Genomic DNA, 25,677 nt, shown 5'->3' with positions numbered 1-25,677 from the left:
ACACAGACTGAGTGTTACTAAACATAGCTCTTTTAATCCTGTAACGAATGCAGCCTGGCAATTATCTACCTGCCTCTTACTCAATCTCTCTCTTCTTTAATACAGTAGTTGACATTGCTACGAATACTGTACAGAAAAGAGATGCAAAGCTGTAACCTTCTTTTCACCTCCAAAGATAATTCAGCCTAAAAAGAGAATGTTTTAATAGCACTGAAAACGGAAAAAAAAATAAAAAGAGAACTCTGTATTGCTGCTGAGTATTCATTTGATATTCATCTTTTGGGAGAAAGGTAACCTACCCAAGAAGGAATACCTAGTTGCTTGTCACTAGCCAGATCATTAGTTATTTCTCAAGATTAGCACTTAGTTTAAAAAAAAAAAAATACGGTACAGAGATAAGGGAAGGAGCAATTGCCACTCATTGTAGAAGTGATTCTGCCAGCTGTCAGAGATGTGCTCTGCCTCAGGTGGCAAGTCTCACCAAGCATGCGATGAAGCTTTAGAGCAGAAGAACATCCTCAGCAGGGTGCCCAAGACAACTAGGTGTGCATGACCTTTGGAAAGAGTGATGATCTTCAGGCAAGATCTAAAATCATGGGCTTCTTTGATAAGTTTTCTCTTGCTTGCTCTGTTCCTTTTTGTAAGCAGGCAATACATGTTAGTCTGCACTATCACTTTGATATATTTTATAGCTCACTGATGATGCTGGGTTATAATTGCAGTTGCACCCAACAAATGAACAATTCAAGACAGGAGCTTGTGTTAACAGCAGTGTTAGGACTGCAGAATTCACGAGGAAGGAAGTAGGTTTTCATGACAGTCATCATTTGAAGGAAGCACTTAGGAGGAACTGCAGGGAGTAATTTCCCCTCATATCAGACCACATGGTAGGTGCAAGGAGGGGATGCCTCCTTTGCCCAGTCTCAGATGTGGTAAACTGCATTTCTGTGCTTCATGGCGTGAGTGGAGAGCTAACGCTTGGGAGGAGTATTCACAGGGAAAATCGTAGGAGAAATCCTGGTGATAGCTGCTATTGTTATACTGGTTCTCTGAATTGTTCCTAGACTCACATTGCTGAAACTTCTTGGCAGTCTTCCATGGCAGCTGGTTCTTTGCAAGAGCTGTGCTATTTAGGACAATGAATTAAATCACTAGCAGTCTTGCACATTGGAAGATGGTCCATGAAGTGTCTGTAAAGAACAGACATGCACACACCTGTTTATGGGATGGTGTGCATCTGTGGGCCAGTGCTGTCCATAGCCAGACCCAGGCTCCCCTCTGTGATCAGACTGGCTGAGGATTGCAGTTATTTGTTGGCATAGGTACCCAGTGCTGTAGTTTTTCACCACTACTACATTTACTCTTTCAAGAACTGAAACAGTAGAAGACCAGATCATCCTTCAGGGTCTTTTTTTTTTTCCCACACAAAAGGTTACATAGCTCTTCACTTTAAGAAACTTAGGGAAGCTGATAGGATATAGAGAATACTGGCTGTTAGACGTGTGTTGCTGGGTGCAAATGACTTGGGACATGAGAGTTTAGGGAATCTTGAGCACTGGCCCACAACACTTTGCCTTTCCAATTTATTACATATACATTTACTTTGGATGCAGAAAAATTCTGTCAAAAGTTTGGGAAGCTTTTATTCATGGACTAGAGAGTTTTCTAAATACAATGATATATCTGAAAAATAAGTGGCACTAGTAAGGAAGCACCTGTTCCAACTATTAAGCATGATTTCTGTTGCTTTATTACATGTCTTAGCACAGTATATTTAGGTATACACTGATTTGCATTGATATTTGTCCATCTTTAGGCTATAGATGAATAATTCTATTTTATATCAGTGTAGGTGCTCCAAATTTGAGATACAATAAAGAAGCCAACACCTAGTGTCTAGTGTCCCGAGTTTACTTCCCTTGCAACTATTTGAAGCCGTACAATAAATCATTCAATTAAACAGAAGGTGCTTGAAACCACTGAAACATGTATTTAAATGGTTTTTAGGGGGAAGTACTTTTTAAATGGCTTCATCCTTGAATGACTAACACTTTGCAAGTGAACGGTTATTTGAGTACTATTAACTAACTAAACATTATTTATTAGGCTTCATATATTTTGCAGAACTTTTAAGACTAATACAACTACTGCAGAAATCAAGTTGGTTGTCTTTTGAAATAATGTTTTTGAAATGATCCTCTCTCTTGTTGAAGTATATTTAGCAGGTGAACTGGCAAAATTCCATTCTTCTCCAAATTCCGCTTTCTTATGCTGAAAACATTACTCCTAATTTTCAGTTCAGTTTGGGTTCTTGTACAATGGCAAAAGATGCTTGGCAACCAGTATTCCATTACTATTTCTGCTACTGATGCAGGCCAAGGGAGTTCTTTTGTTTAAGCTGAGACTGAGATTTGACCTCCAAGGAAAATGGAGGTTTTCACCAGCAGCAACTCTAAATTTGATCAGTACCCTGATACTGATAAAATTTGCAGAGCACTTCAGAAACAAGAATTTCTCACATAGCTGGGATTGCTGTCTACCTGTTTCCCAAGCTTCACTGCTCTTAGATATCTGAGTGCTCACCTTAGGACTGTGTAGCAGGTTGGCACTTGGACTGTCCACTTATTAAGAAGCTGAGGAACAGGCAATGAGTATGTTTTCCTTTTAATAAAAGAAAGTTAAAGCTTTCCTACTGGGTGTTTTGGGTTTAGTTGAAATTGCTTACATTTCAATTTTCCATTTAAAAAAAACAGAATTTTTTTTACCACCTTTGCTGATCATATTTCATAAATCTGACTAGTATTTGTCACCTTCCAGAACAGTTTTTAGTCTTTTGTGTTTGTCAGTTTGTGTGGGAAGAGATAGCTAAGTTTTTAACTGTTGAGGGGTTTTTTTTTTCTGTACCATGTTAGTTAGCAAGCCTTAACACTGACAAGGCAGTTTGTCTGCTTTGTCTGGTATATTCTGAGAGTTCAAGCTTACGTCTAATAACATGGTTTCTTATATGTACCAGGATTTTAACTGTACTGTAGTCTTTTCTATAAGACTTCTCTCTGGCTTGTTTTGTGATGCTGCTGTGCTACTAAGAATATAGGGAGAACAGAACAAAATCATGTGTGAAATTGCTGGTTTTTTTTTTTGTAATTTCCAGATAAGTAGGAGTTTTCATTATGTAATTATGTATTCTATATGTCATTCAATTTTGTTAAAAATAAGTGACAACAAGATCTAAAATAATGTCAATTGGATATCTGTTGTAATACGATGATCTTTTCTCACTTTTCTTACATATGTCAAATACATTTTAGGTATGGGAAGATTGTATCCACGAAGGCCATTTTGGATAAGACAACAAACAAATGCAAAGGTATGTATATTTATTTGCCTTTACATTACATTCACCTGGAAGTCCTAACTGGTTCTATGAATTACACCAATGATGTATTTTAAGTTTTAGCATGTTTTTTCCTCCTCCCCTCCCAGTTCTTACTCCTAAACTAGTCTTATTCTTGCCCATGGTTGATGTATCCAATACATTTGCTTCCAGTGGTACTGGCAGACAGCCTGTGTCAGTGGTGCAGCCAAGCTGGAGTGAAGCTGACATGCACAGTGCTGGCTGGCAGTTTGCCTCTATTTTAAAAACAAAGATGGAGTTAAAAGCAGCTTTTCCCCTTTTGCCTGGAGAAACTAGGGAAGCTTACAGAAGACCATTCAAGTATACTAAGCATCTGAAAATAGTATATATTGTGGAAATCTACTCCATTGAGTAGAGTAGTTTAAAGCAGCACTTAATGACATGTTCCAATACTTCAATTGTGTTTTGTTATATGCTATTGAATGTATTGAGAACAAAGAGAGGGTTTATTTTCACCAAAGTAATTACAGCTGGAAAAAAGTTAAGACTCCTTTAGGTAAGCTGGACGCATCAGTTCACTGATTTTCATCACTTATTGCAAATAAAATGAGATCATATCCCAGCAACGTGCATGGTGGGAGAAGGTGTGGTAGCAGACACTGAAATATCAGATTTCAGACTTTTTTTACAATTAAGGGGATATTTTCTCAGCGAAGTGAAGAATTAAGTCAGCTGATTAAGCGATGTTAATAAGTGTAAAGCTCATGAATTGGCATAAGGCTCATAAGCAGAGGCAGGAGTTCATAAAGACACAGTTCAGAAACTGAAATTTCTAGAAAATTCTCCCTAGCTTCTATGCAGATCTCATAGTAACTAGGAAAGAGGAGATGCCCTTTTCAGTTATTTTTATTCATTAATAGCTATGACAGCACTGAAGTGGTTTAGTCTGTCCATTCCCCTAGTTCCTGAAGACTCCAGTAGCTCTGTCAGTGATACACAAATTCTCACTTTAAAGTTTTAAGAGGTTAAGGTGACTTTTCCAATAAAGATTTTTAAGTCTCACCAGTGAAAAGCAGTAACTTACAATCTGTTGTAACCACATACAGCAAGTTAAGGCTGCAGGGAAGCTTACTACGTGCCACTGAAATTGCAGTAGGGACGTAAGTAGACAGAATGCGGATATCTACCTGGAATTTAACCAAAAGATTGACAGCATCTCTGGCTCTTGCCAACAAACCATACCATTGGATTTAAACTGACTGGAACCATGAGCAATTAAGTTTATATAATCTACAAGAGAAGGCAAGCTTTGATGGTATGCTTGGTATCAGAATGTGACTTTGCTTGTATTGTACCCTGCAATGTGGTGGTGGTGATAACCTAGGCTGTCATGGATACGGAAAGCTAGTTTTGGGTATGGAAAGCTAGTTTTGCCTTGGCAGCACAAAACTTGATATGAGCTAATTCACTTTGTTTCATGTCAAGATTTGAAAGTCCACAACACCACATGTTACACAGAACAATATGCTGCTTTCTTCAGCTTCTTGGCAGGTTAAATAAGCCTGCACTGATGTACAAGGCTGCTCGAGTTGTTTTTCCCAAGTTAAAGACTTCAAAGCTGGTGCAGTTATATCTTTATGCAACATTTTGTCCTTGGTACAGGCATCTTGTAAGACAATATTATTGCCTTCCGAAGGTAGTACTCCTTTCTCCTCCTCTAGAGGTTTTATTTTTAATTGTTGGAGGTTTTGTTTATTTTGTTTAACTTTGTTCAACAAATGTCCAAATTTGGATACTGGAGACCGAGACGTCTTTGAGGTGGTTTGAAGAAAGGGTGTTGAAAGATACAGAGTGAGGTTTGCAATAACATCTAGGGGAAGTATCTTCCAAACTCTGACAGCCTTCTAATGAGACTTGAGCATCCACCTCCCAGTCTGTGTTAAAAAATCCCAGCCTATATGGTCAGTGTCTGCAAAGGCCAAGATATGTTGCTGCTGAGATGTCCTGGAATCCATTAGCTGTATGTTCTTGTTCACAGTAAGAAAAAAGTTTATTGCAAAGATAGGGAAATTGTTGCAATTAACTTTGGGTTTACTTTAACATTTTAAGATAGCATTATATGGCATAAAAATGCTTTCAGGACTTTTTTTTTTTTTATATTCTGGTTTCAGTAACAACAGTGGTTCATTCGATTCACTGAAGCTGAATTTTTCACTCCTTAAATTTAACTGTCTTTTATATATTTATACAGTGAACTAATTTACCATAAATAAAATCTGTTCTAATGCAGTAGATATGTGTAATTTAAACTAAATTCCTTTCCTGGTTTTGTATAAATGCTATGTAACTCAGAGGCTTCTTTGTTACTTATTCAAACTGGACTAAGAATTTTGTTCAGAAAAAATTAACAGATTATGCTTTACTGTGAAATAAACCAATGATGTCGCATTTGCTCTTGGAAGATACATACCAGATAACACAAAGCAAAGCACCATAGTACTTGTCAGCAATTTGGACAAAATCCTGATAATGTGTGGGCATGGAAATTGATTTGTTCCACTAGGGTAGGTCCCCACCAGTTCAAGGCTGAAGGACTTTGGAAGATTGCTTTTTTTGGGACTAAATGAAGAACTTTGAAGTTCAAATTGGCCCTCTTCACTGGCAATAAAATTGCAGTAAATAACCATGCCAGTAGCGTATAAACTGTTTGATGATAAACTGGTTGCTGTCTCGTTAATGAGATATGGTTTATATTTCAGGTTACGGTTTTGTTGACTTTGACAGCCCAGCAGCTGCTCAGAAGGCGGTTTCTGCTTTAAAGGCTAGTGGAGTCCAAGCACAGATGGCAAAGGTGAGTTAAAATAACCAGACAACTCTTGCAATGGGTTGGGAAGCTGAACAAGCTTGTACATTATCAGAGCATCGGCAGTGTGAATTTCCAAGTTGCAGGCCCTTTACAGAGAGCACAGTCCTCAAGTCACATGATATATTAAGGTAACAAAATGGGAGGTTTTGACTGCTGTATCGCAAGTCAACTCAACTAATGAAATAAAGAAACATAGTATGGTAAAGTTCCAAAGGATCTGGTCAGATTTATCAGTTTATTCATGATACTATTTTTCCACTAGCTTCACTAAAAGAAAGATTATCAGTAAATTGTAAGAACTACAGCAGCCTTAACAGTTCAAATACAACTTATTAATTGCCAAAACAAGTCAATAGCTGAAAGACGCAGTTTACAGCACAAAGGCATGAAGGGTTTTATATATTGCCTGCTGATTGTTACCAAGGTTAGCAGTCTTGCAATTTGGGGATGAACTTTTAAGCATAGTATGGTAAAATTTAACCTTGTGACTTTGTCTTCAGCCTTTCTGATATCTTTTCTGTTAACATAAGTAAAACTTAAATCTGGATACTCATGATAGATGTATTGAAGTTCTTAGCCAGCTTTTGATGATCTAGTTATGTATAAGGACAAACTCAAGCATTAACAAAAATAAAGAAATATAGTCTTTCTTCATTTCTCTTGTTTTTACTGATCATTGCCTCTGAATCAGGTTATTAACCAAGAGCGATCTCCTGAGAAGTGATCTTTAGACATAAGTTTCTCAAATCTATAATGCCAGAGAGGTGATACATTAATAATGATTTTGTCACATGTTCTTGTTAGGACAGATGACCTATTGCCAATAGAGTGCCAGAAGCACCACTATAAATTTATTTATTAAATAAAGAAAATATTACCAATGTGATCTGTTCCTGTAATTTATGGTACCTCTTAATCCCTTTTATTTTTAGTTTGAAAATTATATTCTAATAAAAAATAAATAATTCCAATATTTAACTAGTAATGTCAGAGTCTCACTTTAATAAAGTAGTCTGCCACAGATCTAGCAAAGCTTTTATAGTTGTCCGTTAGGTACAGATTTTTTTCAGATGAGATATTTTCCACAGCTTCTCAGCTGAGGAGAACAGTTAAGCTAACAACATAAAATGTCTTTGGATGGATTCCAGGGCAACAAAATGGAAACCATATGTTTCATGCTTAATGCATGTTTCATTACAGCCATGACACAAACATACATGCTTACTGGAAAACATTTGATGGTTGCTTTTTTTATTCATTTTACAACATTTTATGTATGCTTAATAAAGACCTGTAATTAAATCTTTTGGTTTTAGATGATCACTTTTAAATATACAAAAGATTTTTCAAAGTCTGTGTCTGCCATCTCATCAGTATGTTATCCAAGTAGTAGGAGAGAAAAGAGAATATGTCATGTAAATTCATTTTGCTAATGAATTTTGATATCTGATTTAATTGTCTTGAAAAGATGGAGAAGCTCTACTGATTCACTATAGTAAGCTAATTAATAGTTTCTGAATTTTTCCCATAGTATATTTTTTCTGACTCATTTCCTCTGACAATTAATTGCAATATTGCTAATATTTCTTTGTTAGCATTAATGAAAAAAGTGCACTGTAATACTGACAATTTTGATTGATTTTTTTCTGACGTTGTGTCAAGCCTGGTGACCTATGGGAAATCTGTAACTATAAAGTTCGTATTCCAGTGAAACTTTTTCTGCTTCTTAACACAGAAAGAGTGTTTCAATTATTAAAAAAACCAAACCCAACCCAGTGAACAGCACCACAAGGAACAGTCACAAGAGACCAACATTTTATTTGCTTTGATTTTTTTTTTTTTTTTTTCCCCCAATTCCGAGTCAGTGAATTCTTCTCTAAAATTACTGTCTCCCCTTGGATGCTCCAAATTGGGAATTACCAGTGACTTACAGCTGTTTTAGCAAAATTAGCAAATCGGATTCTTGACATGCAGGACACTGTAAAAGTTTTGTGTATTCAGTATTTTATCCTTTTGCATGTTACCACTCATGCCTTGAAGTGGTGGTCTTGCTGTGAAACTTTTTGGGCTTTAGCCTGAATGTCACAGAGGAAGACTTGGAGAACAGTTTCTTGTCTGGCTGATGGATTTCCTTACTGACCACTATGACTGCTTCAGTTTCAAAGAGAAATAAATGGCTGTTGGCAGCACTTGTCTGTGGGAAGGTGATGCTGTTATGCTGTGCCTAGAGTGTCAGCCAGCAACATGGCTCCTCAGTATTCTCTTCCTTGTCCCAGACATGGTGGTAGTCCCTGACTCCCGGCAGCTAAAGAGGAAGGAAAATTGTGTTGCTGAAGCCTTATTCTGACTGGCTGCAGTAAACTTTTTGCAGTGTCCTGTTGTAGAAACAAGCCAGTAAGTTTAAAGTACTCATGTCAGCAAGTTCATCTACAAATCCTGGTTTAGTGGAAGTGGTTCAGATTGTATGTATTAAAACCTCTGTTGTTTGTTTTATAGAGATAACTTCAAATATTAGACTTTGCAAGCTTTTCCTGTGCATGGGGTAAGAACATGCTGAACTCAGTGGTCCGCTTCCAAGTTAATCTGACTCCAGAAAAATCTGGACTTTCCCACTATGTTTCAGCTATTGCTGAGCAGACTCTCAGCCTGGGGCCTGGGTCCTGAAATGTGACTTCAGGCCAAATCCTGCCAAATCTGTTCTTAGGGGTCACCGTTGGTGGAGAGATGACCACCTCTTGGAAGATGTCATGATGACATTGTCAGGAAAGGAACCCAGTGTCAGACTATCGCTCAACAGACATTATGTCTTCAGTTATTCTCCTCTTTCAGGATGTAAATTGGAAGCACTTGGCTAAGATAAAGGAACTTGGGAAATATTTTGCTCTGTACTAGTTAACAGGATCTTCCAGTTTCTGCTGCAATGGAAATGGCTCCAGTGATTCCAGTTGGTCTGATAATGCTGCTAAGAGTTTACGTAAGATGGTATCACACTGCCAGGGAATGGGAGTAGTTTTGGGATGGAAATTTAAACTGGAAGGTAATGGACAGTTGCCTCTCCTCCTGTCTTCCAACTGAGTATTACCCATGTACAGTCTTGTCAGTTGTGCTTTTCAGGGCATATAAGTAGCTGTGAAGAGGAATCAGGAGATGATGTGAGCTGTAGTGGTAGCCAGCTTGTTTCAGGACCTAGTACAAAAACAATAGGTTACCACTTACTCTAGAGATAAGGTACAGAAAGAGCAGATGCGTGTCTTGCAAGACCATTATTATTTCTAAGCTAGTTGGTAACTGTTGAGTACCTATGATTTTAATTTTCATTCATCTTTATTTCTCAAAACTTCTTTAATGCAATTATAGTCATAGAATGGAATTAGTTTATTGTCCTTGCTCTTAGAGTAGTGCTTTGATAATAAACCAAAAATAATAAGTCTAAAAGCTCTGATTTTGCAGAGCTATGCATTCTTAGGTAAGCTTAGTAGTGGCATTGAAAAGCTATGCACATTTTCTTTGTTAGAAAGAGGTTGCTGTCAGTGACTTTTTCTGAGAAATGTGCCTCTTCTCTGCCCCTCCCACGTGCAAATAAAATCAAGGAGATAACTGCAGGTTTCTCTGCTGTTCAGAGTTTATAGCAAATAACTGTCTATAGTAAGATAGATGAATGCAGAAAATCTAGTGAATGGAGATGTAAAAAACTGAGAATCTGTAAGTGGCATGACGAGGTCTAAATGCTGTGGAAATATGAGTCACCTAAATTCTCTGATTCCCTGAACTTAACAAAAGGCAATTGAGTCAGTGCTCAGACAAAGTTCTGTCTCATCAAATCGTATTTAGCTGAGTTCAACGGTATTTAAGGAAGTAACTGTGTTTCAGATGATTGGAAAAGTGGCTCTTGTAAATGAAGAGTTGAACTTCATTCTTATTCTTCTGGATGTAAACTAATGTGTAAATACAAAAGGTAAAAAAAACCTACTCAATAAGAATGGATAATAAAACCCACATTTCCCATCTTTCTACCTAGCAAACTTAAGGAGGAGAATGATTGTGTTTGCAGCCCAGATAAAGTCAAATAGAGAATATCTATATTGTACTGATAGCAACGTAGGGATACACTGACCAGCTTAGAATGCCAACCTAGTTGGAGCAGCTCGGAGTTCGGGTGCTAAACAACTTCCTTTCTGGTGTGATGGTGACATTTGTGTAGTCACATTGTCTAGCTCATGGTAGGTTAACAGATTCCTGAGATAATATAGTGAAACGCTTATATCTACTAGACTATCCTACATATGGAGTTGTCACTTTTTGTAAAGAGTATGTAATGTACTTTGGGCATCACAAGAGGATTAACACGTGTTCCTTTGTTCTCACCATTGTATTTCAGCTCTGTCCTCAAAATTAGTGTAGTGTCATGTCCACCCTTTAGAATGATTTAGCTATCAAAGTCCAAGACAATTTCTATAGGCTCATTGAGTCCGGTTCTCCAGACCTTGTTGTTGAAGACCTTGCCTTCCTTCATGTCTCCTTTAGTCTCTATTGATAAGATTTTTTAGTTATTCTGTATGTACAAATTTGCTGCAAGATTCTCAAGATAATTTATAACTTAAGTGATATTAATTCTTTTCCAGGTTGTTTTTTCCTATTTTTTTTCCTATAGAAGAACAAACTTACCTTTAGTATATGTATGGAACGTATAACAGAATCCATAAAAGTTGTCTATAGCCAAGGAAGATTTCTGCGGTCAGTGAAACTCCCTTATTTTAGCCAAGGAATGCTGTTCCATGTACTAATGTGCATTTTTGGGGGAAGACTCATTGTTTATCCATGCAAAGATTTTCCCACAGTTGCACATTTTAGGACTTTGGGCTTCAGATTTATAATGTTACCACTTCCCCTTCTTCAGTTCCACTGGCACAATTAAGTATGCGCCTGTTTATGTTGTATTAGCTCTCATTAACAAGTCATTAAGTATTTCTCAGGTATTTTAGGCTTGTGCAAAAAAATTATGGCCATCTTCAGAGTTGTTTCTTATTGTGAGAAGGATGCCTGTGATAACAATGCAAAGTGTGTTGTGCCATTACATACCAACTCTTCCAACATTCTTAAGATACAATTTATCTTTTCTGGAGTGGCCTATTGTGTGTCAAAGCAACAGACCAAACTCTCTGAAACTCATTTTGTAGGGGTGATTTTTAGTTTATGGTAAGTAGAAAATGGACTAATGAGTGCATATTGATCCTTCAAAACCCAGAGGTGACATGAATTTCTCATCTCTGGGCTTTTACTAGTTATTGCAAAGGCAGAATTGTGAAGCATCCTATATGTCCTGGTGGCTTTATCTTTCTTTTCCATTAAGTTCAATGCAGGAGCATTTTCTTTTCAAATTCTAAACTTACTTTAAGTGACTTTTCTTCCAAGCATATTTTGGAAAAGATGAACTGTCACACTGTACAAAGTGTGAACTGCACAGCAGGTATGGGAGTTTGGAGAAGGAAAGGCTGCTTAGACACTCATCCTCATCCCTGTAACAGGAATCAAGGCTTTTCACAGCTATTAATGTATTAAAGGCAGTATTCCTTTCTGTTGCTGATGAAGGACATGGTTTTGAGCCAGCAAAAATGAGAAACACTTAACTTTCATGACTTCTTATAATGTATTGCTTTTTGTATTTGTCTTCACTGGAGACAACCTCCTGGAGAATTAAATCGGTTTTCATTCCTACAGAGTAAAGTAAGAAAGTAAGTTTAGGTTACCATGGTAGCTAGTGCACTTAATCTAACTAGAGAAGGTAGGCATATTGCAGTTTTTTTAATTCTGCATCTGGGCTTCTGAATGTCAAAGAACAGATGACAGGCAAACAGAAGCTAACTCAAGCAGATTTCTACAGCAGTTTTTAGCAACTGTCTTTAAGAAAAGTTTTCTTTTTCCTTGTTTATAATACTTCTGTAGGCAATAGTATTAAGTCCTACTGCAATAGACTATTTTCCTCCTTTTATTAGTAAAAATGTTTAGAAGTCATTATACAATAAATTGAGGGTAAGCCAAATTTTGCTTACCTGGGGGCTAAATGACCATCATTTCAGGAATTGCATGTGCATTAAATGAGACAGTTAACAACCACTTCCCTTGAGTACACAGCTTCAACCCACAGAAGTCTTATCTCAGTTGCTAAGCAGTGCTGTGACTTGTTCAGAGAAGGGTCCAGTGCCCTGTTGCGAGCTGTGGTGGGCTCATTCAGCTTTCTATTGAAAACAGCGGTATCCATGAGCAAGATGTAGAAGTTCCAGGGAGCACCCTGGTGCCCTCCTAGCAAAGGGAAAAAGCAAGAATGCCAAGGAATAAAAAAGGAAACATATGATTGCAGTAGTAGTCTGATTGCAAACTTGAACACAGTTCTTATTGTAGTCAAAAATTCCTTTTTGTACAGTTCATATTCTTCTTTGTAGTACAGATGTGCCTGTGAAAATTAATTAAAATGTTTAGCTTATTAATCATGTATAGAGTTTATGCAATTCTGGAGAATAAGTGAAGATTATGGCAGTAATTTTTCCCCCAAAATTGTCTTGTTAACAGTCTGTGGTCAGACAGTATTAAAACTGTGGCATATTTCAGTGAGACACAGGCCAATTGTAAATTTTAAAGTAGTTTCTATATGAAGGCAGACAAGCATTTAATCCGTTCCCTATCAGCCAGAGGATCTTCCATGCTGTGAGCAGTGCCTAGTCACATGTTTCTGAATGGCTATCTGTTCGCTCTGACCTTACACAGAGCAAGAGAAAACAGATGTCTTATCATTTTGCCAAGTTCCCTGCTTGCAATTTAGGAACAGTTCCACACGCACAGGGAGGTTTTTGTTAATTTCTTTCAGATGATGGTAGAGCATTTCACATTCTGTAGGACTCCCATCACCTCTTTCTACAGAAATGAGTATTAGCAGTTAATTATTCCTATCCCTTTTATGAGAAATATTGTATCTTGTAGTCAGCTTATTAAGTTAGTACTGTAAGTGCTTTTCAGGAATAAGCAGCACGTTAATCTGCAGGAGCACTGTTCTGCGTATTTGAATTGTTATATTCTGCAAGAGAAGTTCTGGAGATGCAGCTAAAGGTGTTTGGTGAGGAAAAAACTGATAAGTCATGTCAGCAAGTTTCTAAAAATAAGATTTCCTGGTTTCTTCCATAATACTTAAAGTAGCCCACAGATTCACTGACATTGCCCATAGTCTGGAACTATTCAGCACTTCCAGTGTCCTTCAGGAACTGCTGAAGGGTGTTTTAACTAAGGAGACCCTGCATGAGATACAAAGACTCACAGTTTAAGCAGTTTTCTTAAATAGTGTAAGATTTAACCAAAACCTTGCCATGGAAAGCAGTTAGAACGATTACAGTGTGTAGGCAAGGTTTGAGCTGAGTTGTTACGTTTGCAGAAATTTTTGCCAATTTCATGTTTTTGCTGAATTCCAGTATTAAAAAAAGAAATTTAGATATCAGAAGATTTCTTTTTGTCTTCTGAAATAGAACTGCAATAACTGTGTGAATTGGACTATGGTGAGACGGGTTTCAGTAGGGAAGGAAGTCACAGAACTGAATGCATTAAACTGCTGTTTGCCAGAGAGATACAGGGATGAGTTCAAAAATTTGTCTCTCCTGACTTCCTGAATTTTTTCCATGCCAAAACCTTGTATAAAAGCAAACAGCTGTTTTTATGATGCCTTTTGTGTAAGAGAGGATTAGGATGGATGCGGAGTCCTACTTGTGGTTGCCATTTGTAAATCAGCTTGGAAATCCAGCATGTTCTAAGGAGAAGGAAATTACTTGTTGCTTGTGATCTCCCAAAATGTACCTAGATAGCTGTTTTAAGGTTTAGTAGTCTTATGGATATGACTGAAGCTGCATGGTGACGTAAGTAATTTAAATGTGGAAGAGAAGGGGCTTTGCACATGAATAAGTATAATTCTTCTACTGCCAAACTGTATAAAATTCCAAGTACACTCTACAAAGGGTTGTTTTGCTTTAGATCTACCCCAACAGTATTACCTTAGTACTGTAAATGAGCTCTTTTCTGAAACAATGGCAATTTTGTTTCTTCTTTTTTTTTACAAAGTGAAGAAGTGGAATAAATTAATCTATCCTGATGTAGTTGGAGCTGATGATCCCTAAGGGTCCCTTCCAACTTGAAGTCATCTATGATTCTGTGATTTGTCCTTAGAGCTGAGCTGCTGCTGCTCGCTGGGGCAGCTGTGCATTCACACTTGCAGCGTAGATACAACCTTGGTGCACTGTGGAATGTATTTGTTGGCATTTCAACTATTACATTCTGGGAGAATTATGGATGAATGAAATTTCAACTTGTATTCCAAAATTTTAGTGTGATATCCTCATCCACTGGCCACGCTTTTTCTCTTCCTATCCTGTGTCTGCAGTCTTTACCAGTTCTAGCTATGGACATATGTAGAAGTATCTTCAACTCCCTTTTTTCTACTGTGGTTGGTATGTGTTGTTGGGGGATCAAAACCAGAAGTAACTGAATTGCTGGGACTATTCAGGCTGTAATAGACTGTGACATAGAGAAAGGGTCAGGAAAGCAGAAGCCTTTCTAGTTATCCATTCAACATGCAGCTGACCAAAACCAGGTAGTTACTAATGCAAAATGTGAATTGTTTCATGGGCTGCAAGTCAAATTTTTCTGTCGCAAAATGCTTTTTGTTCAGAGAAAGCAATTTTCTTAGAAGAATTTCTTCAGATGCTTTTTTTTCCTCCTTTCCTAAGGGATTTGCCGTGTGAGTTAATAGTAGTCACTAATACTCTTCTGAAGTTGAACATTCCCTTCTCTAACAACATTGTTACATATTTTTAGGGCATGATAGGTGGATAGGTACAAGGAGGAAGATCTTCATGTGTTAAACCATTAATTGCAGTAGGTGTCCATTTTGGGAAGGAAAGCTCATGATCTCTCATCCTGAATATACTGCCAATATAACACAAAATATGGAAACCAGCCTAGGCTGGAATAGGAGTCTGAGAGAAGTCAGATGTGATCTTCCCAGTTACACGAATAAAACAGATTGCTCTGACATTCTGCATGTGACTGAATTTCTTTCTCCATTAGGTATTTCTGAATGCATCCATTTGTTTTTTGCATATAAATTTTATTTTTAGTAGTGTGAACAAAATAGGACCTTTTCTGTCTTTCCAAATGTTGTTAGGCTCAATAATGAGAACATTTTGATAATATAATCCCAACTTTCTGTTATTATAAAAACATTAACAAATTAGATTAAAATATGCAAAAGGGCTTATTTTTCACCTTGGATACTGGTTTAGGTTATTTAGGGAAGTTTTAGGATATTTGTGTGGAATATATGTTACAACTTACAATAAAGATTTAAGAATCCAATTTTTTTTTCTTTTCAAATGCTATTTGGAGTTTCAGGAAATTCTGCTATAGCTACAAATGCAATTTTGTAATGCCTATGACTGAAGCTTTCTATAAGGCTTTTGCTAATAGCTCTCATTAAAGAAGGAAGTAAGCCTACATATCTCAAGGTGCAAAACAAAATTGTCTAATACAATCTAAGTAACAATCTGATTATGAAAACATGAAAGTTATCTATTGCTACCTGAGGAAATTTGAACTATGTGTCAAGTGTAACTACTGAAACGTAGGTTTCCCCTCATGGATGAGCACTGCCCAGCATCTCGTGTCAGCTCTGGCCTCCTAGTCAATCCTTCTTGTCTTCTCTTTCTGCTGAGTTTTTTTTTAAATATGAAAAAGAAGGCAGATATTCTAAAATAATTTAAATCATAAACTTCTATGTGTGCTGTATAGATTCAATATTTTGGAAGGGGGCATTTTTTCACTAGATAACAAAAGAAAAAACATACATGGTAGTCAAATGCCATTTGTAATGTACTTTAAAGGGACTGAAGAATACACCACTTGGGCACATTAAAACGTTTACATTTTCTAAGATTGTGGGGGATTTCAGTGTGGCTAGGGATTAGTCATGGCATGGCATAGTATGCAGATCAGGAGAATGTAATGAGAGCATCTTTCCCTTTTATAGGTCATTCAATGCTGAAAGTTATTTAAAAAACTATTACAGAAAACTTGCAAGCATTAGCCCTTTCCAACTGAATGTGAGACTCAGAGTGAAAATGAAAATAGTGAAGGCCCATAAGCATAAAATTTGCTTCCCCATTTTTAATTTTTGCTAGTTTTTTGAATATGATAATTAATTTCTGTGCCTAAAAGATATTACTTGCCCCCTCAGTCCCAACTCCCTTTTTTGTCCAAGCAGAAACCAACCCCGATGGAGGGGTGGTATCCAGGATGGCAAGTTACTGGATTATGCAATATGCTACCAAAAGTACCGAGATACTGCTAAAATAAGGGCAGTTTAAGGACAAATTGAGACCTAATCTGCATAGAATGTTACCACCTGTACAGCTATAATAACTTTTGTAAATGCTTTAATTCTAGTAGGCAAGTGTTGTGTTATTGTTTTTGTTTTCTGTTTTGTTTCTCTTCCAGAGTGAAAATATGCTGAAGGCTATGCCAAAAAAAAGGGTTATTGTTTCAGATCATATAATTCTTAATGGTCAAAAAGTTCTTCTGAATATAATGTATCCTTCAGAGACTTAGATCTATACAAGGAGTCACAATGATGACATCAAGATTTTGCACAACCGTAAAGTCATATAGATCTGAGTAGATTAAGAATGTATTTCGTTACGGAGCATGGCCAACAAATGGCAGTGTGAGAGAAGTGGTCCCTAACCACAGCTGGAGAATCTCTAGACAAACACTAGAAATTATCAATTTCAACAAAAATGGTTCTCTGATTGAGCTGAAATTTCGTGGTATGTACATAGATCCCACAAAGTAGGTAGCTTAAGGTCAGGAGAATGACCAAGACGTGACTGCCTTTGTATCCTCCCTAATCGCATATATCCTGGCTGTCCTCCTACGTTGTCTATATCTAGAGAAAGTTTTTGGAAGGCTTTTGTGTTGTCAGAGTGTATAATGTAAAAGTTTGGTCAAAACTCAAAACTTTTCATGTGTGGGAGATGACGACAATGTCCTGCTCATTTTTATGTTTATCAGCCTGTTCTAGTAGTGATGTCTTGGCAGGTTACATACTCTTAAATGCATTTTCTCATTTTTCCACATGTATTATTTTCAAATTGTCTTTACAATCTTTTCTCTTTTTCATTTACATCTGTCTTTTTTTAGTTCTTTCCACCAGTCTTATATTTCCTTGGCTGCTAATTTCTTTACTTCATCTCTTTTTTGCCTTTTTTTCTTTCAGAAAAATCTGAAACATGAAGTTGTAACACAGGCTATAAACTGGTCATTTATTGACCTTTATCTCCACCTAAAAATATCATTGTCAGCAATACTCTAGGAGGAGGGAAGCTTTCTCAGGAATGCAGTATGCAGTGACAGAAGATGTAGGACACTAATGGTAGGGGAAAGCAGCCTTTAGAAAGGGGTCTGAAAAGTGAAAATCTGTACCAGTAGTTACGTGCAATTGTGATATTTTATATTCAAAATGTTTTTTCTACTGACAACAAGAACTATTTTTAATTATCTTTCAGCAACAAGAACAAGACCCGACTAACTTGTACATTTCCAATTTGCCACTTTCAATGGATGAGCAGGAGCTTGAGAACATGCTGAAACCATTTGGGCAGGTCATCTCTACAAGGATACTGCGGGACTCGAGTGGGACAAGCCGTGGTGTTGGCTTTGCAAGGTACTGCAGTGGTTTTAGCCATGCTGGCACCTTTTTTGTGTTTTTAATTGAAAAGGAAGGAATAGGAGGAAAAAATAAGAAATTACTGAATATTATCAAGCTTCTGAAAAGGGACATCTAGACAGAGGTAACAGCAGGGTTTTTCTTCCTTTGGTAGAGCAAATAGGGCTGTGTTTCATCTCGATTAGATGGCTAAATCTAAATCTATTTTGCTCATATTGGATAACTTTCTAAAATAAATAAGACTTCACTCTCCACTGCTTCCTCTTCTTTTCTGTACTTCTCCTTTCTTCTCTGTCCCTGAACCAGTAAGCACGAGTTATACAGTCCTTCACAGAAACTTCTCCCATGACTTTTCTGGCTTTTGCGGCTTGAATTCAAGACAGGAGACTATAAGGAAGAACTTTCCTCTCCTCCCCTTTTTTTTTTCCTTTTTTTCTTTTTCTTCATTAGTTCCGCTGAGAAAATCAAATCATCATTGTCCTTTGAATGTCAACCTTTTGAATTTTCTGGTTTATTAATGTATTGCCATCTGAAAAAAAAAAAACTCACAGTAAATCTCACCTTAAAATATTTGACAGCTTGGTCAAATATCTCTCCCAAACCAACAGGAACAAGTGTTTTCCATAAATTAGTAGATACTTCTCAAATATTCCCTCCCTGTGAGTCTAGTTAATTCAGTGATTTGTTCTGAGACATTTTCATAAAAACTTTCTGTGCCTATCTATCTAGAGATATTTTTGTATCTCTCATTAAGTCTTCCTTTAAACCTAGTATGGCAATCAAAATTTGGAGGCTCTAACTTTGAGATTTCTGTCATCTTTTGAGTAAAGAATTGGGATTCTCAAAATATATTGTACAATCTCTGTCAACAGTCAAATTCCAGTAATTCAAATGTTCAGACAATATTAAAATAGCTCTGTATTTGAACAAATAGCAAACTCTAAAATTACTGCACGGAAAAGAAATGAAGAAACTATATCTCCTGGTGAAGCCAAAATTTGTAGGGATTGATTTCCCTGTGAGTTGGATACGGATAGTTCACAGCACTATGATTTTTATTTTTCTGCTTTTAAACATTTTACACACCCCAATTACACTTGTATTTTTTTCATAAACGCATATGCATATGTATTTGAGTGTGAACTCCACACAAATATATGCAGAATCTGTGTATTTTGGATGACCTACAAAGCAATATATATTCAGAAGTTAAATTTACTAATTTTGAAAGTACTGATACTTGCTTAAATGTAGCTTTCACTTTTTGACACTATGAAGGGCAGAATCAACTTAAGATAAAATTCAGTAGGCATTATATATTTATTCAGTCTTTTCTCCCTAAACTTGCTTTTGCTGCCTTGAATCAGTGGTATTTTAGGAATTTTTTTACTCTGATATAGCTGGAAGAGTCTTAGAATTCTATGTAAAAGACAAAAGACTCGTTTATGTCCAAAACCTTGCTAATATTCAAGGCATTCAAAGAGATTAGCTTTCAAGTAAGTATTTTCTCAATAGATTATCTTATACATTGTATTTACCTATTTATTTATACACATACTTACGTTGCATATAATTTATAGAATAAGTTATTGCTGCCATTGCTAATCAGAATTTCTCCCCTTCTGCAAGGTAGATATTGGGACAATTTGGGGTAAATATTAATTCAAGTTAAAATTGTCTGAGAAACACTTAGATATTAAATAGAATTTTCAGCTTCTTGCCTTTATGAGCATTTTATTAGGTTAATAAGAGGTAATGGATTTTATCAAGTTCAGACTTGATTCTGAAACTAAATTAAATAGTTTATTTCATGTGATGCAAATTTAATAATCCAGAACTTCTGAAGATTCTCTAGAAGGTGTTTTTGAAACCATGAGGAAAACTTGTTCAGCCTGCATTTTGAGGATATTGGTTGTTAAAATATTAGAATCATAGAATGGTGGAGTGGGAAGAGACCTTCAGAGATCACATAGTCCAACTCCCCTGCTAAAAACAGGTCCACCTTGATCAGGTCACACAGGAACGTGTCCAGACAGGTTTTGAGGACCTCCAGAGAAGGAGACTGCACAACCTCCCTGAGCAGCCTGGGCCAGGGCTCCATCCCCCTCACAATGAAATAGTTTTTCCTCATGTTTGAATGGAAATTTTTGTGTTCCAGCTTCATCCCATTACCCCTTGTTCTGTCACTAGATACAACAGAAAAAAGTGATGCCCCGACCTCCCAATGTTCACCATTTAGATATTTGTAAATATTAATGAAATCCCCCCTCAGTCTCCTCTTCTCCAGACTACACTGCCCCAGTTCCCACAGCCTTTCCTCATAAGGAAGATACTCCAATCCCCTGATCATCCTGATGGCCCTGCACTGGACTATGTCCAGAAATTCCCTGTTCCTCTTGATCTGGGGAGCCCAGAACTGGACACAGGACTCCAGATGAGGCCTCATCAGGGCAGAGGAGAGGGGGAGGAGAACATCTCTCAACCTGCTGGCCACACTCTTCTTGATGCATCCCAGGATGCCATTGGCCTTCTTGGCCACGAGGGCACATTGCTGGCTCATGTTCAGTTTATTATCAACCACGTCACCCAGATCTCTCTCTGCGGAGCTGCTGTCCAGCAGGTCAACCTCCAGCCTGTACTGGTGCATGGGGTTGTTCCTCCCCAGTTGCAGGACCCTGCACTTGGCGATGTTGAACCTCATGAGGTTCCTCTCTCCTCAACTCTCAAGCTGGTAGAGAACCCACTAAATGGCAGCACAGCCTTCTGGTGAATCAGCCAGTTTGGTGTCATCAGTGAACTTGCTGAGGGTACACTCTGTCCCCTCATCCAGGTCGTTGATGAAGATGTTGAATAAGACTGGCCCCAGAACTGACTCCTCTGGAACCTCACTGGCTATGGGCCTCCAACTCAATTCTGTGCCATTGATTGCCACTCTTGTTGTCAATGACTATATTTTGTTGGCCTATATAGAAAGACTATCAGAATTTAAAGGGTACCAAGACTTAGTAATTTTTAGTACTGCTTCTTTGCTGCTAGGCTGTTGGTCTAATTTGTGGATCTAAATTACAGAACTTAATGAAAAATTGCAAGGAAAATCTCTGTTCAACATTATCCAAACGTCATCATGCACACAGCAGCTGCACATTTTAGTTTTGTTAAAGTGTCTCAGCCATCCAACTTAGTGCAAGCTGGCAGTTAAGTCCCACACATATACATTACAATATAAGGATGTAGCTATAGAGCCACTCCCAGACTAATACTGGCTCACCAATAGTCCACCCAGTCTATTAAGCCTAGTTTTGACAACATAAGTGCACAAACCTGTTAAGGATGCTGGATAAACTCCCAGTAGTCACCACAGCTATTTTGTTATTGGTTCCTGTTTAGAAGATAGCTCACGAGACAAATAAGACACATCTGCATCATTTAGTTGTGATGACACGTGTAAGCTAAAAGCTGCAAAGGCAGTTTGGGTCATGCACTTAGGCATATTTATATTTGAGTGTGCTACTCTCAAACTGTACACACACTTCAGAATCCCCTATCAAAAGTGGCATAAATATTTGCATCGTGGACACTAACAAATCAGTTATGAGTGATTGTGGATCAGTCTGCATCCTTCAGGACAACATATAGGTATTTTGTACTTAGAGCTGTCCAAGTTACGTTCTGCCTAATATCTAAGTACATAAAGACATTGTGTTTGTAGTTTGGCACTGAATTTGGCTTCAGAGTGCATAAAATGTTAACTGAGTTTAGTTTTACCTTTCTGAAGTTGTGTCTTCTTAGAAAACATTTTCTTTATTGCTCATACGTATGAAAGCAGGCCACGAAAGTGAAGTGAGGAAAAGCAAGAAATATGCTTTAAAAATATTCACAAACATGTGAATCTGGATGAGTGTTTAATTTATGTAAATTATTCTTTATTTTCTTAGGATGGAGTCAACAGAAAAATGTGAAGCAGTGATTGCTCATTTTAATGGAAAATTCATAAAGACACCAGCAGGAGTTTCTGGTATGTTGCATAGATTTCTAACAGGATGTATGAATGGGTTTTGCTTACATAGTGTAATCCTGTTACACTGATTGTCGTATCTGGCTTCTCGTTCAGAGGCAGGCTTATTAAAATGAAACTGTGTCTTGGTGGATGACTGTAATATTTGTTCACTTGGAACACAGTATATCAGTTTTATACTGTAAACCATTTCTAGGAAATTAGTAGTGTTCTTTCCTAGCAGATAGACAAGCAACTAAGATGTCTTAAGCCAGCTATGCACAAATTTCTGTCCCACATAATCCCAGTTGGAAGTCAGGAGACGAGTATGTGTTGTATGTGTATCAGAACAGAATTTGGCTGATTGTCCACCCACAGTTTATTTTTAGAGGCAAAAAATGGACTACTTTCCCCATCTGTTGATGATTTTTTTCAAAGTAATTTTCAAAAATATTTGATTGGAAAAAACAGATTCTGCAGCAGAACCTTAATGCCAGGCACTTTCATTAACTGAGGAGCTGTGACTCTCAAGTCAGTGTAGGCTTTGAGGTGCCTCAGGACAGTGGAGAGAGGTCCACGAAGAATGCTACTTCTAGAAATATTGTGCAGGGCGAAGTGCAGAAAAGCTACCTAGTGCAATTTTGTTGTCACACCAACATCCTCATCAGTTGCTCTGCTTTGTCAGCACTCTTCTAAGAGAGAAAATGTTTATTACGTAAACACTTAAAAATGAGGAAAGGAAATTCAGAGCCACGGAGTGAAATCAAGAGTAGGTCAATAAAGGAAGGATGAATATATGCCTAACGTTCCAGGCAGCTTTTGGTAACTATTTTATTGAGAATCCCAAGTGGGAATTTTTCAAATTACATTGTTGTGGTTCCTGAAACCACCTTTATCCTGCTGGTGATATTCTGTGGTGCTCTCCACAGCCAGACCCTGACACCAATGAGGAAAGCAGCCCTTAGCGGGCAGGAAAGAATGTGGCTTGTTTAGTAAGGTACTTTGAATCATAGTAAATAGTAAAACTACATACGTGCCTCATCCCTGAAAAATTACCCAAGTTTGTGGCAATCTGTGCTGCAGGAATGATGGAAAGCTGCTTCAGAGCACAGGAAACCACTCCCTTTGCCAACACTAATCCTATGCAGGGTTTTGACTTTTCCGGCTTGGCTTTTGCCGACCCTTTGTGCTGGGATTGATTGCTGAGATTATTTAGTTAAAACTTTATTATATGTAGAGGCTGTAACATTTCTTTTTCTGTTACATATATTTAACATTCTGTGTTTTATGACATGGAAAATCCCTTTAGGCAAGGAGATCATGGAACGATTTTTCTCTGAATGCTGACTGTGCTCTGATCCACCCTCCATGATTAGTTTTATAGTGCACTATGGTTTGGATGTAATTAAGAGTAAAAAGTATGGAGAAACTTAGAGTTCAAATTAACATATAGGGGTTTCTAGTTAATTAGGGACAGTAAAAAAACTGTCATAGAACTTATTAGTGCTTTTTAGTTTGCTCATTATTATTTCCACTTGTGTTATCCTGTTCTCAGTCAACGAGCCACCAAGCGTGTCATTGCTGATCACGGTCTGTCTCTGATGGGCCGTTGCTGGAGCTGGAGTTGCATCTTTATAAGACTTTGTTCAACCGGATAGAAAAAAGAAGTTGCTGCATGGAACTGTAAGAACAGTTTCTGCGCTGTGGAGGAAAACATTTAGCAGAAAACTGTGATTAATTAGGGATGAGAAATTTGCACAGAACTGGTGGTTATCAGAAAGTAGAAACTCAAGAGTGGTCTGAAGATGTAGTCCACCTCATGGATTTGAACTTCTAGTGCTTACTTGGCAAAGTAGTTGTCTAAGTTCTTTGTCTAGGACAGGTAAAAAAACACACAGCTCCAGCGACTGATGTATCTTTGCTGTCAGATGTCCTTGTGGCTACAGAGTGTCCAGATGAGTTACTCAGAAAGATAACTCTATAATGTCTGAAAGTCACTTTAGATGAGTCTCACTCTCTATCATGCTGAAAAATGTGACAAGTAATTAGGTGCATAAGGGAGTTGTGAGGACTTGTTGATTAACGACCCTCAGCTTTGTTGTATAGTGTGCCATCCACAACTCTACTTTTCCATGCTGGTGCTGTGAAGTTGTATTGGTACTTGAAAAGCTTATTATGGAGTTAAAATTCTTCCTGGAATTCCTCACCACATAGCAAACACCTGCCCAATAATGCAGTCTTACCAGATGATGCAGCTTGTGCATAGTAATATACTCCAGTCTACCAAAGAGTGCAGCAGAGTCATGGGGCAACTATGGGCTTGGACTACGTGCACAGAGAAAAGTGGATGTAGTGGGAAAGCTCTTGGACAAGCAAAGGTTAGGAAAGTGTTTTGAAATAGATTAGCATCCTTCAAAGTTATAGAAGAGCCAAGTTCAAATACATGCAAATTAAAATTGTAGAACTGGAACTATGTTTACATTAAAACACTGTGTCCTAAAATCTTGGCTAGAATCAGCAAAGGGAGCTGGCTATGAAAACACTGTTCTTTGGATAAGGAGGGTAGGAGAGATGGGCCTGTAATGAAATAGGTGTGGGAGGAAGAACATCTGTTCAACAAAAACATGCTGTCATAATGCGGCTTTGTTATTATAACTAAGTTTGTGTTTAAAAGGAAGAATGGGTTAAACACACTTACAGGAAGCACAGGTGAAACCTCCTCTGGGGCGTGAAAAGACAGAACAGAAAAGCTTCTAAGAATCTGAGAGGTCCAAGGATAGCACAGGGTGGTCACAAAAGTATCAACTGTAGAAGTGAGTAAATGACTGGGCAGTGATAATACTGAGCAATTCAGGCTCTATTTCCCTGCTTCACAGTAGCTTACAGGAATAGATTCAATATTTAGTGTGTTTTTGTCTTCAGTGAGGAGAAGGAAGGTTAGCTCTGAGTGCAATTTCAAATGCACTGCAAGTTGGTATAATCCTAAAATTCCTACTAGTGATGTATTAGTTTCAGCACTTGTTCTGGTTGGAGTTTGTAATCCTATTATATATGTTATGATAATAGATTGTTCTGTTTTATGGACTGTGACTTTCTGTCCATTTCTCTCATAGAATCACAGAATCTGAAGGATTGGAAGAGATGTCTCAGGGCTTTGATTTTTGTGTTTCATTCTAATTTCAACTGTATGTTTATTACACTTGCTATAATCTTGAAATAACTTTTGTATTACATTCTGCTCTTTAAGGAATTATTGTTTTCAGTGAAAAATGTGGTAAAGTTTTTTTCTATTGTCCTATGGAACATGAATTTCATTACATGAATTGGAGGAAATAGAGACTAGGTTAGTATAAAGAGCCAGGACACGGAAGATGAGCAGTGGGGACAGAGCAGCATACTTAGCCTCTCTCCTCTAAAGACAATGCATAATGTTTGCTTTCTGTCTTGTGTTGGATCCATAACAATTGTAGAACTGATCTACTGAGCAAAGTTGTGAAAGGCCTTTCCTCCCTATCACACCAGCACATAGCTGCATGAAGATACATGAGAATAATTCTATAAACAATTACATAAAGTACTTGTGGTGTAGCATAAATGTAAGGATGTGTAAGTGTGAGTGTTTTGTTTCTTACATTTAAAATTAAAAACATAGAAGTTAAAAAGTTTTATGCATGTTTTATAGGATTATGTATTATTTAATACATAAA

The 25,677-nt window shown here is 37.5% G+C and overlaps 1 protein-coding gene across 4 annotated transcripts in view; it reads left to right on the top strand.

Moving 5' to 3' along the window:
• The window catches only part of RBMS1 (RNA binding motif single stranded interacting protein 1), a 148,563-nt gene that overhangs the window by 105,084 nt on the left and 17,802 nt on the right, over positions 1-25,677 (top strand). For all 4 annotated transcript variants that reach the window (XM_062004677.1, XM_062004676.1, XM_062004678.1 and 1 more), the window contains exons 3-6: positions 3,309-3,367; positions 6,115-6,206; positions 17,816-17,973; positions 21,912-21,991. In XM_062004677.1, coding sequence (XP_061860661.1) covers positions 3,309-3,367; positions 6,115-6,206; positions 17,816-17,973; positions 21,912-21,991 — 389 coding nt within the window. The remainder of the gene's footprint in view (positions 1-3,308; positions 3,368-6,114; positions 6,207-17,815; positions 17,974-21,911; positions 21,992-25,677) is intronic.

Source organism: Colius striatus, chromosome 11 (assembly GCF_028858725.1).
Source record: "Colius striatus isolate bColStr4 chromosome 11, bColStr4.1.hap1, whole genome shotgun sequence".
Taxonomy (NCBI): domain Eukaryota; kingdom Metazoa; phylum Chordata; class Aves; order Coliiformes; family Coliidae; genus Colius; species Colius striatus.
Note: the sequence above shows the minus strand (reverse complement) of the source record. Positions and strands in the feature narration are given on the sequence as shown.